Source organism: Peromyscus leucopus, chromosome 7, assembly GCF_004664715.2.
Source record: "Peromyscus leucopus breed LL Stock chromosome 7, UCI_PerLeu_2.1, whole genome shotgun sequence".
In the NCBI taxonomy this organism is placed as follows: Eukaryota; Metazoa; Chordata; class Mammalia; order Rodentia; family Cricetidae; genus Peromyscus; species Peromyscus leucopus.
In genome coordinates, this window is record NC_051069.1 from 28,303,908 (window position 1) to 28,324,902 (window position 20,995).

The window sequence follows — 20,995 nt, forward strand, 5'->3', positions numbered from 1 at the left end:
GAGATGCTGGGTCCTGGGCTCCGCACAGCCACTGCACTCATGAACTCACTGCAGCTCTGGTTACCTGCACAAGGCAAAGCCAGCAAGCACAGATAGCATCCCAACAGGCAGCGTTAATCAGACTCAGTGAGTTACAGGGGCCGACAAAGCGGGGAGAGGTGAATTGGAGGTGTCTGAAGGGGGCAGAAGGGGGAAATCGAGGTGGACATGATCAAGACAGATTGATTGTATACATGTATGAAATGGTCAAAGAATGAATAAAAGGTCATCTTTTTGGGAAAAGGAGCAAGAGCCAGAGAGTGAGACAGCAAGGTGGTAAGGGGGTGGGGGAGATCCTGACTGAGAAAGAAAACTCAGCATCAACCTCTGGCCTCCACAAGCACCTCCACACATGTCCCCACACTCAGACTCATACACACACACACACACACACACACACACACACACGAAAAGAATTTTTAAAGAAACTGATACTATTACTTATGTGGGGCAGGCGGTGGACAAAAATAACGTAAGGGTAGGAAAACAGGGAGGAGGGCTGTGAAATGCTGTCCTCTGGCCCTGGCACAGCCCACGCAGTCATGACCTTATATTGCAGTAGCTGTGGCTGCCAGCACTTGATCTACATGTGACCGGGCCTATCAACAACCATGGACTGGGGAGGTAACTTATGGGGCCCTCAGCCTTCCCGCTGAACAGTGGGCTGCTGGTGGATTCTGGAAGAGGGGCCATCGTTTTCCTTAGTCCTGTACCAACTGAGGAGCTCATCAGGCGCCGGTGGACTGCTCCAAACCTACTGTCACACCGTGATAATCCTGGTTAAACTCAGCAGATAGCATTAAAAAAAAAAAAAAAGCCAGAGAGATACCTCAACAGATAAACTTTTTTGTGGTTAAAAACCTAAAGACCTGAATTGAAACCTGGGACTCACATGGTGGAAAGAGAGGACTGAGTCCCTCAAGTTGTCCTCTGACTTCCACACACATGTGGCATGCATATGGCCACCCACATACACATACAACAGATAAATAAGTAAATAAATAATGTAAAAAATTAATAAAGAACATGAATTTAGGAAGCCTTATTGAGAAAGGGAAATCAATAATCAGAAGGCATGTTGTCCATGTATGAAACTATCAAAGAGCAGGCTCAATAAAAGCTTGTTTTCAAAGAAAGAGATCATTGTTTATAACTCAGAAAGCGCCTTTGCTAGATTTTAAATAATAATAATAATAATAATAGCAGCTACCTTAGTGGGTGTATGAGCAAAGCCCTTAACATGATGTCAGGGCACAGAGAGGAAGCTGTGCAGTACTCATGTTCAGTACCGGCTCAGCATGCGCCATGAAGGGCCAGGAAGAGCTGTATGGCAAAATCCTGTCTCGAAGAAAGAAAGAAAAACTAAGGCCCTCACAGGTCTTGTTACTAAGATGGCTCCATCCTGCTGCTCAGAGCCAAGGGCACCATAAAAGAAGACGGAGTCTGAGCGTTTCCACGTCTTCCTGCCTCAGCTGGTGGGGTTATGCGTAAGGAAGGCGCCCTCAGTGTGAAGCCTCTTTGCACAGGGCACACACATAGGCATTTTTCACAGAACCCAGAGGACGCGCCCGAGTCCCCTCGCTCATCCTCGTGGGGAGGCTGCGAGGCCCAGATTTCCTCAGACAGCCGAGGCGGATCGGGCCTTCTACCTGGAACATTTCGAACATTGCCAAGTGACGTGGAGCAGCAGGCGGGCCCCGCGGCCCCTCTACACTTCCTGTGTGGGGTCCCAGACACCTGCCTCCCCTGCCTGCTTCTGGTGCTTCTTCAGAAATGGTAAGTCTCTCCTGGTAAAGCGCCCTGCTTTCCATCCTGTGATTGCAAGCAGTGACCCGGCGTCTTTACAGGCAGCCAGCACGCTGAGAACTTCCTCTGGCTTCCTTTTCAGAAGTAATGAGCAGGCTGTCTCCGCCATCTTGGTAGAGTGTGCGTTCTGAGAAGGATGCAGTGGAACGCTTTCTGCAGAATACTGCTCCTCGGCCTCCTCCTAGGTGAGTAGGCAGGAATGAAGAAGGGTGGTGCTTTTTCCCGGCCATTGCAAGGCTCACAGCCTTGCCTGGGGCGGCTGGTGCTTCGCGCAGACTAAAAGGTTCAAGGAACTGTTGGTGATTGCCATTAGGGAGGGGGGACAAGGGCTGGAGGGGAAAAAAAAATGTGGCCCAGGTGCCCTGGAGATGGTTCAGAAGACAGGCAAAGGAAACCAGTTGGGTTGATCATATCTACTGAGGGAAGGGGTCTGTCTGTCATGAGAATGAACCCATCTGTCTGTAAACTCAGCAGTGCTTAAGGGAAGGAGCAGGGGTAGCCCCGCTTGGTTTGGGGGAGAGGTGGGAGGTAGACCCGGGCTCTGCCCTGCTTAGTGTCTTTGAGGCAAACCCTTTGTGATTTCTGGTCTTTTGAAAGTGACCGTGAGATTCCAATTAGTGTAGTCCTTTTTCGGAAGCAAGGTGGGATATAAGTGGATAAACAGCTGAGCGCTCTCGTGTGAGAGATATATAGTGGGAGCGCGGGCAGAAAAGCCGTTTGCGAAGCGTGTGTGCACTGCGTGAAGAAGACCTCACGCGGGTTAACCCATTTGATTCTTACTTCTTCCTTGGAAGAAAGGTGGTCCAGCCCCTGACTTAGAGATGAAGTTGTCACTGCAGGATTGAATAAGTTATTCAATGATAAATAGTCAGTAAACCCAGCAGCTGATCTGGGAAACCAGGGATGTCTGTCTAAGAGGCCTGTGCTCGGAAGGGTTGCACTTTGTGAGCCAAAATGGCTCATGAGAGTTTTATGCCAAAGACCTAGAAAATACTGTGTTGCCAGAGCTGGGCTCCTCTCTCAGCCACAGCCACTGTGCCTCCATTTCCTGCTTCACCTTGGGTTTCTCAAGCATGAGTACACACGCATCTTCACTGGGGGTGCTGGGTGAGGTGGCTGGCTGCTGCTAACACAGAGGCTCATGATGCAGCCTAGGTTGGCTCTTCTTAAACTCAACATCCTTCTGCCTTAGCCTCTCGAGTTCTGGGATTACAAGCTTGCGTCATCATCTCCCTCAACATTCCATGTTTCTAAAAAGCTTTTATGTGTATTAATCTGTGACTGGTTCAGTGAACACACTTTAAGTCTCAAGGGGCAGAATATGACTCTTGCATGGAACAGCCAGGCCTTTTCTTAGAGGTCTATGGTATAAATTATTGTACTCTCTGTTAAATTAAAAAGATGATAGCTATAGATAGATAGATAGATAGATAAAAAGATAAAAACACATAAATTAAAAAAGAAAAGAGGAAAGCCTCTGAGAAGGTTCAGTGGGTGAAGGTGTCTCCCACCAAGGCTGACAACCTGGGTTTCATCCCTAGGTCCCACATGTGAAAGGCAAAAACTAATTCTTATATGCTGTCCTCTGACCTCCACACATGTGCCGTAACATGCATATGCTCACATACCTACACACAAAATAAGTAAATGTAAACAAATATAATAAAAAGAAGAATAAAGAGAAAGGGGGATGTAAGGAGACTACTAAAGACTTAAGCACCCTAGTAACGCGCCTTGTCTGCTCTGGGGATGGGAGAACACCTCACCCTACACAGAGGCTGTTCATAAACAAAACGCTCAGGCAGTGCAGGGGAAACTGGTCACCGTAACAGACCCAAGTCAGTGTTGAGCGAGGGGACCCAGGAGAGCCTGGATGTACAGGCTCTAGCTGAGGAGTAGTCGGGTTTAAAATATTGCCACCCTTGTCTCAAGCAGAAAACAAATGGAAAATGTGAGCTGTCCGGCTCTCAGGAGCCAGAGGCAGAACGAGTCCCAACACCTGAGGCCGCCAAGGGCTTGTTTTTCTTCTGAAGTCGGAGAACAGTTTTCACAGTGGAGAGTCTGCTGCCACACTCATTTGTTGTCTCCTGGGCAACCCAGAAAGGAGCCTCAGCGTGCTCGACTTCTGCTTGTCAGGGCCGCGCACCTGTGTCTCATGCTGGTTGTCTCCCTGTTCAGCGTCCTCCCGAATTGACTGGGAACCCCTGCCCAATACCCTGCAATAAACATCCTTTACTGGTGTACAGAAACGGCTGATCTGAGGTGGGGTGGAAAGGACTTTAGGTGCCAGTGACAGGAAGACAGGAACACAACTTTTTTGTTTAGCATTTCAGGCATTCACAGCCCTTACTAACTCATTTTTTTTTTATTGTTTGTTTTCTAGTTGGCACTCGGCAGGACGGTAAGATATGATTCCTTTCTTTGCTATGAAATCATGCCAGTATTCTTGGTTCAGCTGTCACGCTAAATAACAATGTTCCAGTCTATAACTGATGGGCGATGTATACAACAGTAGACCCATGTGATTATAATGGGACTGGGTTACTGTATCCTTTCTGTGTGTACATACACAGATATGTACCATTGTGTTGTGATTGCCTGTTCAGTGTGTTTACATGCTGCAGAGGTTTGTAGGCTAGGCACAACACTCTACAGTATATAGTCTAGCTGAACAATGATCACAACACTCTACAGTATATCGTCTAGGTGAACAATGATCACAACACTCTACAGTATATAGTCTAGCTGAACAGTGATCACAACACCCTACAGTATATCGTCTAGGTGAACAATGATCACAACACTCTACAGTATATCGTCTAGGTGAACAGTGATCACAACACCCTACAGTATATAGTCTAGCTGAACAGTGATCACAACACCCTACAGTATATCGTCTAGGTGAACAATGATCACAACACTCTACAGTATATAGTCTAGCTGAACAGTGATCACAACACTCTACAGTATATAGTCTAGGTGAACAATGATCACAACACTCTACAGTATATAGTCTAACTGAACAGTGGGCACAACAATCTACAGTATATAGTCTAGCTGAACAGTGGGCACAACACTCTACAGTATATAGTCTAGGTGAACAGTGATCACAACACCCTACAGTATATAGTCTAGCTGAACAGTGATCACAACACCCTACAGTATATCGTCTAGGTGAACAATGATCACAACACTCTACAGTATATAGTCTAGCTGAACAGTGATCACAACACTCTACAGTATATAGTCTAGGTGAACAATGATCACAACACTCTACAGTATATAGTCTAACTGAACAGTGGGCACAACAATCTACAGTATATAGTCTAGCTGAACAGTGGACACAACACTCTACAGTATATAGTCTAGGTGAACAATGATCACAACACTCTACAGTATATCGTCTAACTGAACAGTGGGCACAACAATCTACAGTATATAGTCTAGCTGAACAGTGGGCACAACACTCTACAGTATATAGTCTAGGTGAACAGTGATCACAACACTCTACAGTATATCGTCTAGGTGAACAATGATCACAACACTCTACAGTATATAGTCTAGGTGAACAGTGATCACAACACTCTACAGTATATCGTCTAGGTGAACAATGATCACAACATGCTACACTATAGCCTCGTTGAGGAGTGGGCTCTGCTGTCCTGCTTTGTGTACATGTGTGCTATGACATTCATTCAGTGACCAAGTCACTTAGGAATGCATTTCTCAGAATTAGCTGTGTTTAGAGTGCAATTTTCTCAAGGCTTCCTTCCCATAGACAAACCGCGGGCAACAGCGAAAGAGATTTTTCTCCTCCCTTGCCTCATAGATGTACCCCAGTTTAGGGAACAAAGACTGCAGAAAATGATGAACAACTTAAAACAGTTGAACAGTTTACAGTAGAGCTGGGAAGGTGACTCAGTTGGTAAAATGTTTGCCTGACAAGAATGAGGACCTGAGTTTGAGTCCCAAAACACACATAAAAAAGCCAAGCACGCTGGGCAGTGGTGGCGGCGCACGCCTTTAATCCCAGCACTCGGGAGGCAGAGGCCAGCCTGGTGTACAGAGCGAGATCCAGGACAGGCACCAAAACTACACAGAGAAACCTTGTCTCGAAAAACAAACAAACAAACAAAAAGCTAAGTTCAGTGAGACACCTTGTCTCAAAAGCAATGAGATGGAGAGCTATGGCAGAAGGCACCCAATGTCTGCCTCTACACACACACACACACACACACACACACACACACACACACACACACACACACAGGAACACTAACATACACACATACACAAAAAGTTAAAGGTACCAATGGTTTTCATTTTTCTGCTTTTCCTATTTGATATGGGGTTGGGAGAGGTTGGCCAGAATGCATGTATAGGGTGACCCTGGTTAAGTTTTGGAGTGGCATTTGGGTGCACATTCCTAATCATGGGCTTGGATAGTCTGAATGGGGGTGTCTATGTGTGCACTAGCGGGAACTTTACTTTCTCAGAGCAGTTGAGTCAAGACTGTCCCAATCCTGTTTAGTCAGTGCCTCCAAACTGAGAGAAGCAACTTTGTATTCAAAAGCAACAACTGTGCCAGGCTCCATACCCTTCAGTGTATAGCCAGTGTCCATGGCAGCCATTTCGTGCATAGCCAACAGATACAGAATGCAGAATGTAAGACTCCAAACAGCTTGTCATACACAGCCAAAGAAACTTCAAGTCCGGTTGTGCTCTTAAGACTGAGGGGAGGGTCCTCACCCACGGGAGCAGGCTGGATCTTAGTCGCTAAGAATATAACTAACAGCTCTTATTGCTTCCTTTTCAGATCCCGAGAACTCTGGTAAGAGGATTCACTCTACAGTGCCTCTTCTCAGAGGTTGAACAAACTGATCAGATGACGCCATGGGAGTCGTAGTAACAATGGGAACCAGAGCTAGTACAGGGAGACTGGGGTCATCTGTCTGAGATGTGTCTGGCTTGGCTACTAGCTTCCATGTCTGCTTAGAGCTATGCAGGGATGCTTCCCTGGGCTCGGGAAAGGCGCACAGGTGGTTGTGGGACCCTCCATTGGTTTTTGTGTGAGCCGTAGTTCCTTGAAGGCCGAGGCTGAATTTCATTTACCTGTCCTCGGTGCCTGGCCCATAGTGGGTGCTCAATGAAGTGTGTTTGAGTGAATAGATGAACAGAATGTTAATATTTTGCTAGTTCTTTGTCCTCAAGAAGCCAGTTGTCTTTAAGAGACTCAAATAGCTGATGCTACAGTGTGCTGCATGCGATGGGTGTGTGCAAAGAAAACATGAAGTATGAAAAGAATGGCAAACTCCGCAAAGAACAGCTGAGGAAGGCTGGGGGGCTGGTTCCTGAGCTGAGTTTTCAAAGGGTTTCACTTGTACTTTAGCACAGAGGATGCTTGAGGCAGAGGAGACAAAATCTAATCCTGAGACTTGTTTAAATCCTGATTCAGTTCCCTACTTGGGTGTTAATGGATAACTTCTTAATACCTCTGCTATGTGATCAGTGTGTGTAAAATGGAAACAACCTGTAGCGTTGATGTGTAGACTTCATGATTGATTCGTTTAAGATGCTCACAACAGTACCCGCCGGTCAGAAGCCAGCAGGTGGCATTTAGCTGTTCCATAGAAACTCATTGTTTTTAGAGAGTAAACGTGGAAGGTTTGGGGTGGAGGTAGAGCCATGTCTCGGCAGTTAAGACCACTTGCTACTCTTTAAGAGGACCAAAGTTCAGTTCCCAGCACCCAGTTCCAGGGCATCTAGCCTTCTCTTCTGGCCTCTGTGAGCACCCACACGTATATGTGCATACTAACAAGCAAACATACACATAGAGTTTCTTTTAAATCTTTTTAAAAGGGATTAAATGAGTGTGGTGGCATGCACCTTTAATCCCAGCACTCTGGAGGCAGAGGCAGATGGAGCTCTGTGAATTGGAAGCCAGCCTGGTCTACATAGCAAGTTTCAGGTCAGCCAAGGCTACATATAGAGTGAGACCCTGCCTCAGGGAGAGAGAGGTTGGGGAGATATATATCTTGGAAAGTAGACACAGACAGACCTGGCTAGTACTTGAATAGAAGAATAAATGTTAAAGTTTTTTGAGCATAGCTGTTGCCCTGAATTGGGGGAGAAAGGCTTAGAAACAAATAGTCTAATCAATGAGGGATAAACAATTTATAGGAAACTCAATTTCTTAACCATTGTGAAATGCCATGGATATGTGTAAGAATGGATGTGTACAAACTCTTCATGAACACATCTGTCTCTAAACATGGACATCCAGCCCCTGTAAATCAACATTCTGATGTTGAATTTAGACCAATAATGTTGTAAGCAATTTTTTACATGTTTTCAGACAAACCTCCTAAACACAGTATAATGTCTGTTTACTTTTAGTTTATCTTATTTATGATTTCTGATTCACATAAACTTTCTAGGAGACATCAACGGTAAAAAATTATTAAGTCAAAGCAGCCCTCTGTTACGATTATACCCAGCTCCCGGCTGCTGCCTGGGGAGCAGGTCACGTGAAGTCCCAGCCAGATGTCTGGTGAGCAGCTGGGTCAGAGCTCAGCGGTTTTCTATGGTAGCAGGATCTCAGGAAGAAAGGGCGGGAAGAAGGCAGCATCTTTCACAAGCATCTGCTATGTGCATCCACGTTCACCTTCAGGATCCTTTTGACTCTTTCAAATACCCTCTGAAGAGGCCATTTTATCTCCATTTCCCTGATGAAGAGGCTTGAGTCTGGGAGCCCTGGGGCATGCCTGTAATCCCAGCAGTCAAGAGACTGAGGTTGGAAATGTGAGGCCAGACCAGGTGACCTAGCAAGACTTTGTCTTAAATAATAAAGACTTTTAAGAAAGAGGAACACTGGGGCTCGGAGAAGTTAAAGACTTGTTCCTGCTCATACAGCCTGGTCATCCATGTCTTTCCCCAGGAACACCTGTGTCTCAGCACTAGCCACCACCATTTTCTCTCTTCCAGCTCAGATTCTGTCATGTCAGGGCTCTGGCATATCCCAGTAGCATCCAGGATACAGCCACGAGTTTTCAAGAGGGGCCACCAGCCCACCTCTTAGGGCAACGATGTCTGTTATAGGGAGTGTGGGTTTTATGAGCGGATTTCTGCCCACAGCATGTATGTTCTAGCTGTTGCCCTGAATCGGGGGAGAAAGGCTTAGAAACAAATAGTCTAATCAATGAGGGATAAACAATTTATAGGAAACTCAATTTCTTAACCATTGTGAAATGCCACGGATATGTGTAAGAATGGATGTGTACAAACTCTTTGTGAACACATCTGTCTCTAAACATGGACATCCAGCCCTCCAACCAAACAACAGAGAGTTCCTTATACTCAGAGATAATCTAAAGCCAAGTCACTCCTTACAGAAAGAGCCAGCATCCTCTTAATGTGTGCAGAGAGTCTTGGGTCACTCAGAGGCGATACGGAGGAAAGTGTGTTGAGTAGGACATTTGATCTTGATTACAAGCAGCTCCACTAGCTTTAAGGGAGAACATCAGAGGCTGAGGATCTGGCTTAGTTGGCAGAGTGCCTGCCTGGCATGCACGAAGCCCTGGATTCAATCCCCAGCACCACATTAACAGTCCATGGCGGTGTGTACCTAGAATCCCAGAGCTCAGGAGTTAGAGGCAGGAGGATCAGAAGTTGAAGATCACCCTCAACTTCATAACAAATTATGTGGCCAGCCTTAACTGCACAAGACTTGTCTCAAAACAAAAAGAGAAAAATCATGGGAAATATATAGGCCAAGAGTCAGTCATTCAAATGCGTGGAGGTCTTTATCACTAGGACCCTGTGACAGCTAGCCGTAAGATGATTCTGGCTGAATGAGGAGAACAGCCCAAGAGTTTTCTGTCCTTTGACTAACACTCCAGTGTCTAGAGTTCTGGCTTGGGAGCACATGTGCCCGTATTTTGAATTTGAAGTATCTGGATTATGCACAAGCATATTTTGGGGGCTTAATCCAGACCTCACCTCTAGGTTTTACAGGTCTTGGGGTGTTGGTACTTACAACTGCTAGAATATTTTTATCTTAAATGGAAGTGTAAACCAGGATTATTTTCTTACTATTCTTTCCTTTTTTTTTCTTTGCAGATAATGAGGCACAAAAATGTGAGTCTACAGTGCTTTATTTATGCCCCGTCAGAAGACACAGGCAGTGGGTGGAGGGCAGGAGACAGATTGAGAGAGAACAGCACCAAGAACTGAGAGCCTCCTATTATGTTCCCAGTGTCTGTTTTAGAAAGATATCAAATGAGGACTTTTGTGGGCTTTTCTTTACTTCTGACTTTCCCGTTCCAGCTCCCTATGTGACTGCCTCCACTCTGAAGCCACCTTCCAGAAGGTTCTCTGCCCCTCCATCTATACACACACACACACACACACACACACACACACACACACACACCCTCTCCCAATTTATCTAGTCAGGATACCTCCCTCTGCCAAGCAAACCTCAACCCCAATGATAAAAATCTCCTGTACCTGGCTGCCTCTTACAGTACCAACTTGCCATTTGTGAAATTATCTTGTATTTCCCTTCCAACCTCCTTCCCTTTTCCCCTTTTCCACAGATTATAAAGTCTCCATCTCAGGAACCAGGATAGAACTGACATGCCCCCTAGAGAATGAAGACATTTCTTGGACTAAAAATGATCAAAAATTACCTAATGAGAATAATAAGCGTCTGGTGCTGGAGGACTTTTCGGAAGTCCAGGACAGTGACTACTATGCCTGCCAAGCAGAAACCCCACCAAACGCTTACCTCTACCTGAAAGCAAGAGGTAACTCGGGCTCCTCTCCAAACAGCTTTCTCAAGAACCCCCCAAGCCTGCCACAGTCCCTGTCATCCTAAATCCCCTCCTGCACTCTGTCCCTGGCTCCCGGGGCCACACAGTATCAGTATTTTCTGAAAAACAGATTAAACAGTGGCCTGGGATTGCCTGGGTAACTTCAGTTCGTACCAGGTATAAAATAGCAAGTTCCCTCAGAGGCAGGCTTGGGTCACTTGCCTTGTAACAGACTCAGAATCAAGGTTCATCAGCACCAGAGACACATTTCATTAGGAGAACTTGCAAAGAGATTCAATGCCACTACCTAAAAGTCCTAAACCAAGGCACCACAATAGAAAATAATAAGAGCTGCATTTATCTAGTACTGTTTTTGGTCTGGGGTGGGGGTGGGGGGGCTGTTGTTCATTGTTTTGGTTTTGTTGTTGTTGTTTATACTTGTTTGTTTTTGTTTTTCTGAGACAGGGTTTCTCTGTGTTGCCCTGGCTGTCCTGGAACTCACTCTGTAGACCAGGCTAGCCTTGTACTCACAGAGATCGACCTGCCTCTGCCTCCTGGGTGGTGAGATTAAAGGCATGTGCTATCACTACCCAGCTAAGTAGTGTATTTCTAATCCCAACACGTGCCTCAATTATCCAAGGGCCTGGGGCACACTAGGCAAGCTCTATACCACTGAACTCTGCCCCCAAGGTCCATACCATGGGATTCTTTCCTGCTATCCCCACATCAGCCATATAGGTTAAGCACAATTTTTAATTCCCATTTAGTTGATGAGAAAACAAAGTGGGCTGACAATCCCCACAACTGGTGAGTGATGGAGCTGAGACTGTTTGTCTCCAGAGCCTCTGGCTGTGATCAGCCATGTTGCCTGTCGTTCTCACTGGACACTTTTGCCGCCAGGACTCTGACGCCGGCAGGCATGCAGGTGTTGAAGGAAGACTTGTCTTCTTCCTTTGTTTCTTCCTCTTCTCCCGAGGCCAGCTGTTTTCCTTTTGGGGTCACGTCTCTCCCTCCCCCACCCCTGCCCCCTGCAGTGTGTGAGAACTGCATGGAGGTGGACCTGACAGCAGTGGCCATCATCATCGTCATTGACGTCTGCATCACCCTGGGCTTGCTGATGGTGGTTTATTACTGGAGCAAGAATAGGAAGGCCAAGGCCAAGCCCGTGACCCGAGGAACTGGTGCTGCGGGCAGGCCCCGAGGTAAAGCCATAGAGCTGGGTCAGGGGAGATTGGGCCTGGAACCAGGATGGCCAAGTCTACAGCAGATTCCAAACAGCTTCTCTAGCACATTCTCTGTGATACCAAGATCCCTTCAGAGGGCTCCCGATTCAAGATCATTACTCCCTTCCACCCTAAAAAAAAAAAACTCTGAAAACCAACGCCGACCAACCACTGCGGTGGGCTTCCTCAGATGCCCAGCAGTACTCTGCAGGAAGCAGATTCGACCTCCAAACTGTGGGCAGAGAGATCTCAGGATGTTAGTCCCCACCTCTTCTTCTCCCTTCCTCCTGCAGAAAGAATGGGAGGGCCTGAGCGAGAGCAAAGTCACAAATGAAGAGACCAGTGTGGAGGCCTTAGGGATGGGGTGAAGGAAAGAAAAAAAAAGGAAGGGTTGCTGGATGGGAAAGGGAGATTAGAAGAAAGGACAGAGAGGATTGCCCTCTCTTAGGGTGGCTCCCCTGGCAGCCATCTTTACTGCAAGACTGGTGTTCAACTTGGAAACAATGTTTTCCCCCTCCCGCCTCTGCAGGGCAAAACAAGGAGCGGCCACCACCTGTTCCCAACCCAGACTATGAGGTAATGGGATAGAGTGGGTGGGAAGTTGGAGGGGCTCCTTCTGGAGAGAAGGAGACTGCATGGGACTGCCCATCTCATCCGCCGGACACTTCAAGCTGCTCATTGGGTCTCCCAGGACAGGCTACCCGTGTGTCTTCTCTGCCTTCTTCATGTTATAACAGGACTATCTCAAAGGCTGGCTTGGCTTCCACAACCATGTAGAGGCAGGGGACCGGAGGAAGGGAGATCCAGCTTTTTCTCTCACTTGTTGGTTGACTGAGATTCTATGCAAATGCTAACCTGATAGATAAGAAGGGTGTTCCAGCAGCATGCCAGTGCAGTCAACCAGTCATCAAAATAGGACAGTGCTTGATTAGTAAATAGGCCCTAGTTTTCCTCCATCATGCACACTCACACACACATGCACATACACCACACACACACACACACACACACACACACACACACACACACCCCACATGCATGCACAGTCGGGCACCACAGCTCCCCTCCCATCAGGCTGCCATTTGATTTCCCAACCGAAGAGTTAAAACCTGGCACCAGGCCTGCCTTCATTGTGACCATGCACTAAGAATTATTAAAGATGTTCTCTATCACACAGGACAAATTGAGCAAAATCTGAGCATCAAGAATGGGGGATCTAGTGTTCCCTCGGTAACTCCAGCTAACCTTGACAAAAGTGCTAGAGGCAAATCTTTCCAGTCTCCCTTGCTGGGTTAGGGAAGCTGAGGCTTCCAGAAGGAGGTAACTGGCTCACATCTGTGCCAAGTCACAACTGGACTCCTCCTGACTCCAAGCCCAGAGGTCTCACCCTGAACTGCAGCCAACTCTCCAATGCCTTTCTTCCTTCATAGCTCCTTCCTCCCACCCTCCTAACCACCTTCCTGTTCCACCCTTAGCCCATCCGCAAAGGCCAGCGGGACCTGTATTCTGGCCTGAACCAGAGAGCAGTCTGACAGATGGGAGAGACACTGGCCCCCGTGGACCCAGATCCAGCCCCCTGAGCACCGTGCTGTTCCTTATTCTCTGGACACATTGTGGACCCCACAGGATTGTTCTTCAGTCTTCTGGTGAACACACCTCCTGGAACCTTGCCTCTGCTTCCTCTCCTGCCGCCTCTGCTAGTATCCAGTACTAGAACGTTGCTGCCTCAATATCCTGAGGCATCATGAATGGTCGGGCCCTCAGCCAGCCATCTTGTTGGGATGCTTATTCCAGCCACTCACTCCCTGCCAGCTCCTTCCCTCTGCACAGATGTTATCTTTGCTGTCAATCTCCACCCCCTTCCCTGCACATAAATTGGCCCTCTTCCCCAGCCCTTTCCTATAGCTTTCTGTTTTCCCACCTCTGTATTTCACACCCTTCCCTGGGGATGGGCTCAGTGATCATTGGCAGAGGTCCTGGCCCGGCACCTGCCGCGAGTTCCTCTCCACGTTTCATCTTAAATCCTTGGATAGTCATCTGCATCTCCGTGAATAGACCAGACTCCTCTCTGCTAATGGAAAAGCAATAAAGTGTATTGGCTAGAAAAGTTACTGTCTCTTTTTTTCTGGAAGGTCCTCAGAAGCAGCCTGTGTCCTAAGGCAATTCAGCCTCTCTCCAGGGACTCAACGCAGCACTTGCCTATTGGAGGGGGTGGGCACTAGCAGCCCTCACATGCATCAAATCATCAAAGGTGCTGAGTGACGGGTGGTCCCTGATGGAGTGGTCGGTCCATAAAATGAATGAGACAGACGGGACCCGAAAGGCAGGTGATGATACCAGAGAGGAAGGGAGGGAGCAGAGGGGGTTGGGACTGAGACAAGGCTTCCACCAGCTGCCAGGAAACTGCTGAACAGAACAGAGGGACGCGGAAAAAAGCCTCACAGCGCAGCTCACTCCTGCCTGGGAGGCAGCTGCCTGGAGCCCCAGATGTGGTGGTTTTGCAGCAGGATGTGGGCTGTGCTGGGAGTGAGGGCGAGAGAGAGACAGTGGCGACCAGAAACCAGACATGGGAGGCCATCGGTGGGAGGGTTTGGTTCTCTGTCTCCCACACACTCAACTTGCAGGAGAGAGGAATCCAGAGCCCAAGCAAGCTGTCCTAAGCCAACTTAAACCAGCAGGCTCTCTTCTGTCCCTTTCTGCCCTCAGACACATCCCTGCGACATACTGTTCACGCTCAGCCTCAGACTTGTGGCTACAGCTACTATTTGTTGGTCTCTACTGATATGTCACTTTTTTCTCTCTGGGCATCAAGTTTATGTTAAAAGGAGCCTTGGGGATTTTGCCCATCACCAATGGCTATTAAGCAGGCTGGCTCGGAGATGGCAGATTTGTCCAGCATATATTTGATTGTGTCCAGTCACGGACAGTCATAGCTCAGCATGGCATAAGCATTAGCAGTTGGTGTTTACTGAGTATTTACTATGCTCCACAAATTGTTATTAGCCCTGTATGCGTTATCTCCCTTAATCCTCATAGAGACTCCACAAGATAGACAGATGTTTTCATCTTCCATCTACATGGGCTCAGAGAGGTTAGGTCATCTGTCCTCACACTCACAGAGACCCTCGTGCCTCGGCCTCCCAAGTGCTGGGATTAAAAGTGTGCACTGCCAGCCAGGTGATGGTGGTGCACGCCTTTAGTCCCAGCACTCAGGAGGCACAGGAAGATGGATCTCGTGAGTTTGAGGCTAGCCTGGTCTACAGAGTGAATTCCAGGATAGCTAGCACAGAGGATTACACAGAGAAACCCTGTCTTGAAAAACAAAGGCAAAAACAAACAAAAAAAAAATGTGTCCTGCTTCTAACTCCAGCTCTCTGACACCTACCCACTATGACTGTGACCACGAGCGATGCTCTTTCTCCTACTATATGTCTCTGGAAAGACGGAAGAGATGGAGATGGAGCTGAAATCCAGAGTCCATTTTCTACCTGGGGTGGAGGCAAAGTATTATAGGATGGAGGCAGATGCTGTGTCAAGGAAGACAGGAGCTTTTTATTCTGGAGCCTGCAAGATGGCCCAGCAGGTAAAGGTGATTGCCACCAAGCCTGAAGATCTGAGTTTGATCCCCAGGACCTAAAAGGTAGAAGGAGAAAACCAACTTACATAAATTGTCCTCTCACTGTTAATCTCATTGGGTGAGAAAAAGATCACTGCCACAATTTTTGAGCCAAATTTAAAGCAAGCGTTATTAAATACTGACCAGGTCTGTGGATACTGGCCAGGTCTATACCCAGGATTATACGGCCCCAAATTACATTAGTCAGGGGCTTATAAAGGCAAAGCCCATAAGGATACATACTTCCCAACTTCATCTAATCAAGGGCAAGCATACGTCCTGACATACTTCCTGCTTATGTACCTCTTGCCTGCATGTCATCAAGCACATAGTATGCAGTTGGGGCAGCCAAGCTTGTTTACAGAAGCAAAAACACAGGGATTGTTATCTTACATGAGCAACATCCCCCAGCATTCCAGGAAGTCATCTGTCCTTGGGCAAGAGGGGCTCACAGGCTAGAGGCACTTTTGCTTTATAGATATCTTAAGTAGAGTCATTTAAACTTAAAGCATAACATGAGCCCTCACATCCCATGCTTGAGTTGTATCCTGAGTCAAATCCCTGACTCTGTGGTAGGTACCTGTTCATATTAGGATCTAGTAACCATCAGTTTAATGGCACCCAGATGGGGATTTACATATCTAGTTGTCTTAGGTAGGGTTTCTATTACTACAAAGAGACACCATGACCACTGCAACTCTCATTAAAGAAAACATTTAATTGGGGCTTGTTTACACTTCAGGGGTTTAGTCCATTATCATCATGGTGGGAATCATGGCAGCATACAGGCAGACATGAGGCTAGAGGAGGAGCTGAGGGAGCTACATCTTGATCCACAGGCAACAGGAAGTGAACTATATACCACACTGAACATAGCTTGAGCAAAGGAGACCTCAAAGCCCACCTCCACATTGACACACTTCCTCCAACAAGGCCACACCTCCTGACAGTGCCACTCCATTTTCTTTCAAACTGCCACACTAGTTAAGGCATTAATGAAGCAAGATTATTAATAATTAGCAGAAACAGGAGAGCCAAGGGATCTTATGCAATGACTGACCTCAGAGTTACTATCTAGGAGAAACCTGAAAATGAGAATGGAAACCAGTCATTTATCTCATCTTGGGTCATTTTTTGTCAGTAATTTTTTTATTCAGTACAGCTTGATTACCTCTAATGATTCCCAAGTGGTTCATGTAGAAACAACATTTTTTTTTTGTTAAGGCCATACACTAACCTCCTTATTTTACATAGAGCAGGTCAAGTGCCCTATCATATTGTGGGACTGTTTCACCTAATTAAGGTACCTGTTGATAGATCTGGGTCTATTTGGTTTTAACAGGTACCTTTCCTGGTATGCCATTAGGCACTATAGGTAGCCATTTTGTCCCTATGCCAGGGAGTTTCCTTTTGAACAAACACTCTAGCCTTTTATAGAGGATAAGGGACGACATACTCTCTTCTGTAACTACTTCCTGCTGATTAGGACAACATTGCCAGGGCCCAGGAAGCCTGGAATGTTGGTCAAAGGCTGGGAGGGGCTTCAGACAATGGAGCAATCATCAGAAGCATCTGGTTCACTGACCCAGCTGAAGAGACAGGGAGCAATCATATCGGCTATACTGGTTCACATAGTCCAGGGCTCATAGCCATTTGGAGTAGTTTGTAGTCCACAGCTGATTCCTGGATGGTGTCTGTCAGCTGAGTGGAAATCTGATGGGACAGATATAGAGTAGGGACAGAAGTTTCCTACTGATCATAATCTGTACTAAAATCCACATTGTAGGAAAAAACAGCTAACAGGTGTCTGTAAAACAGCTAGAGTAGACTCATGCCTTCAAGTCATAGCAAAAACTATGGCTTTGGGTTAAGAAACATCAACATTCTTTTCTCTGTCCAGGGGACTAGACGTATAGATTGGATAGAGATGCTTTTAGCCTGAGGAGAAACACATTTACATTTATAGTTAGAAGACAACCAAAGGAAATTTAAAATCTTGAGCTTGTGACTGATGATGGCAATCAGTGCTTTACAAGCTTATCAGAACTCCATTGATCAACGTTAAAACTCTGAACTTCTGAGATCTCAGTATAACAATAGCACAGGGAGAGGAAAAGAAATCTGAAACATTTCTCATTTTTTTCATATACCTTAAATCACTTTCTTAGACCTTCAAAACTTATTTAAGCTTGAAATCTTTCTTTCTGCCTAATCATTTACCATGAGGGCAATAATTGCAAAGCAAGTTCTTTTATATAAAGGAATAATAAAAAGTTAGATCTGATTGCCGGGCGGTGGTGGCGCATGCCTGTAATCCCAGCACTCGGGAGGCAGAGGCAGGTGGATCTCTGTGAGTTCAAGGCCAGCCTGGTCTATAGAGCTAGGCCAGGCCAGGTTCCAAAGCTACAGAGAAACCCTGTCTCAAAATACCAAAAAAAAAAAAAAAAAAGTTACATCTGGCAGGGCAGTTGTGGTGCACGCCTTTAATTCCAGCACTTGAGAGGCAGAGGCAGGCGGATCTCTGTGAATTCGAGACCAGCCTGGTCTACAGAGCAAGGTCCAGGGCAGCCAAGGCTACACTAAGAAACCGTCTTGAAAAACAAACAAAAGAGAGTTACATCTGAAACCTGGTTATCCTTTACTATGAAACCTGGTAGCAGGCAAACCCGGGAGTTCTAAAGAGAGCAAGACCTTTTATATATGGAATGAACTAACAAGGTAGCTGCACCCTTGAGGGAGGAGCTGGTTGCCTGTTGCTGCCAAACTGACAATACTACAGTTAGCCACCAACGCCATCAGAGATCTGAGAAGGATAAATTACAGCAGAGAGTATGGCACCCGTATCCATTAAAATGACAGAGACTTACAAGCTACCTGGACGATTACCCTAGTAGGCTTCCATAGTCTCGATAGCTTCATTGGGGGACAGAAGCTAGTCTTTGGCTAGCACATAGAACAGCATTATATATTCAGCTGCTGGCACAGGACAGCATAGGCCTTCGGCTGCCAGACACAGAATGTCTGGGAGATTTTCCTGTAGATGAGGAACTTGGGAAAATTGTCCTACCTTGACTTAGGCAGAGTAGGGTAGTCAACCGAGTGCTGTCCACGGTTTGTGCAGGGCCCTGGAAACAGGTGAGGCATGGGACAGTTTCGTCCAGTGGTTAGTGTCAGCACAATCCAGGTCTGTGCCCCATCTGTCTTCCTTGGAGATCTTAGGGTCACTGCTAGGAGCTAGCATTTCTGTCCACCACAGGAAGCTTTTTCCATTAAACATTTTAGATGCCATATTCAGCAGATCTCTGAAGAGTGTGAGGACCATTAAGTATTTTAAACAAACTTTCCTTGTTTTTAGTTGTTTGCTTTAGGCTTAACCTTGAAAACATATATAGGAGGCTAATGCAATTAATTATATTAGTACTTAGCGTGACTACAAATATACTTCTGAATACATGAAAGAATTTGATCATTTATAAGGTGACTGAGTATTAACTTATATGTCTTAATCATCTCTAATAGTTTATAATAAGTTAATAGCTTTTGTAACTAGATCTGCATTTTTATCCTGGTTAGGGGAGATGCGACGTCTCACTTTTTGCCCTGGATGGGAGAGTATTTGGGTCCCATAGAATCCCTTCTTATCCCAAACTGGGATCCCGACAGAACCAGATGTCACAGAATGTTGCTATGACCTACCAGGGGAGGCCTCCGTAGATCCTTGCTGCTTTTCTCAGCGTGGCAGTTCGTGACGATAGTCTGTAAAACCAAAAGCACACCTCAGAGCCTTGGAATGTCTCAAGGTGCTCACTTTCTGAGGTGGCCCTTCAGCCCTGGAGTCCCAGAGTAAGGGTCCAGCTTTAGCATTTGGATGGGCGGTTTGATCTCACTGGGGCTTCAAGAAAATGTTAATCCCACTGGGTGAAAATAAAACCACTACCATAATTTTTGAGCCTAATTTGAAGCAAGTTTTACTAAATACTGGCCAGGTCCATACTCAGGATTCCTAGAATGTGGCCCCAAATTACATTAGTCAGGGGCTTATAATGCAAAACTCACATACATACTTCCTACTCTCATCCAATCAAGGGCAAGCATACATCCTGACTATTTCCTGTCTATGTACCTCCTACCTACGTGTAATCAAGTACATCTTGTGCAGCTGGGCAACCATGCTTGTTTACAGAAGCAAAAACACAGGACTTGATATCTTGCATGAACAACAACCCCCAGCATTCTAGGAAGTTATCTGTCCTAGGGCAAATAGGACTTACAGGTTGGACGCATTTTTGTTTTATAGGTCTCATAAGCACAGTAATTTAAACTTACAACATAATGCTAGCCCTCACATGACCCCCACATGTGTACCATGAAGTGCATGCATACACACACACACACACACACACACACACACACACACACACACACACACGCACACACACACACACACACACACAAAATTTCTTAAAATGGAAAGGAAAAAAAGGAGAGGACCTGGAGAGACAGCTCAGTCGTAAAGAGTACTTGCTGCTCTATCAGGGTATCTGAAGCCTATCCCAGCATCCTGTGAAGTCTCTCACAACCATCTGAAACTTGCTCCAAAGGATCTGAAACCCCCTTCTGCCTCCTTGGGCACCTACACAATGCAGCATACACACCCATTTCCGGGGCCCTGCACAAACTGTTCACACTGTTGGGGTGACTGCCCTACTCTGCCTAAGTCAAGGTAGGCCAATTTTTCCAAGTTCCCCATTCACAGGAAAATCTCTCAGACTTCCTTTAAAATAAAAATAAAAGAGAAATCACTTATCCTGATCCAAATATGAGTGCCTCACCTGCGAACCCTGATCCAGGTTGCCCTGCACATCATGTTCCACTCTGGAAACTGTGGGCAGGTGGGTATGTGCATTCATGGCATGAAGGCCAGAGCAGGATATCAAGTGTCTTCCTCTCTCACCCACCACCTAATTGCCTTAAGAGAGGCTGGCCAGACAGCTCTTGGGGTCCACCTGTCTCTGTCATAGCCATGCTCAGCTTTTCAAACTGATGCTAGGGATTTGAACTCAGGTTCTCAGGCTTGCAGAGCAAGCAAGACCTCTTAACCACCATCTCCCCAAACCCTGGTAGTTGTTATTATTCCTTTGTAGTAACAAAACAAAAAAGTCATAAATGAATGCACTTACCAAATGCATTGGTGGGAACAGCAGGTAAGCAAGCTACAACAAAGGAATTTCTAGATTTCTGACCCAATCTGATGACATTCTTAGCTTTGGGGTTGGAGGAAGCTAGTGTGTGTGTGTGTGTGTGTGTGTGTGTGTGTGTGTGTGTGTGTTACCATTTATTAGAGGTGAAAGATGAGGGTCTGGAGAGATGAGTCAGTGATTAACAACACTTACTGCTTTTACAGAGAAACTAAGTTTGGCTCCCAGCACCCTCTTCAAGCAACCCATTACTGCATTCATGCACACAAATCCCTATACCGACACACACACACACACACA

At 46.4% G+C, this 20,995-nt stretch overlaps 1 protein-coding gene across 2 annotated transcripts; it reads left to right on the forward strand.

Moving 5' to 3' along the window:
* The first annotated feature begins 1,377 nt into the window (after positions 1-1,377).
* Positions 1,378-13,988, forward strand: Cd3e (CD3e molecule). Of its 2 annotated transcripts, none has more exons than XM_037207549.1 (9): positions 1,378-1,815; positions 1,931-2,030; positions 4,229-4,246; positions 6,662-6,676; positions 9,964-9,981; positions 10,443-10,652; positions 11,693-11,860; positions 12,411-12,457; positions 13,357-13,988. In XM_037207549.1, exons 2-9 carry the CDS (start codon positions 1,982-1,984, stop codon positions 13,411-13,413), a joined length of 582 nt encoding a protein of 193 aa, XP_037063444.1. In that variant the 5' UTR covers positions 1,378-1,815; positions 1,931-1,981; the 3' UTR covers positions 13,414-13,988. The 2 variants fall into 2 exon arrangements, with proteins under 2 accessions (XP_037063444.1, XP_037063443.1); XM_037207548.1 differs by having other exon boundaries at positions 1,380-1,815; positions 1,928-2,030.
* Positions 13,989-20,995: the final 7,007 nt, after the last annotated feature.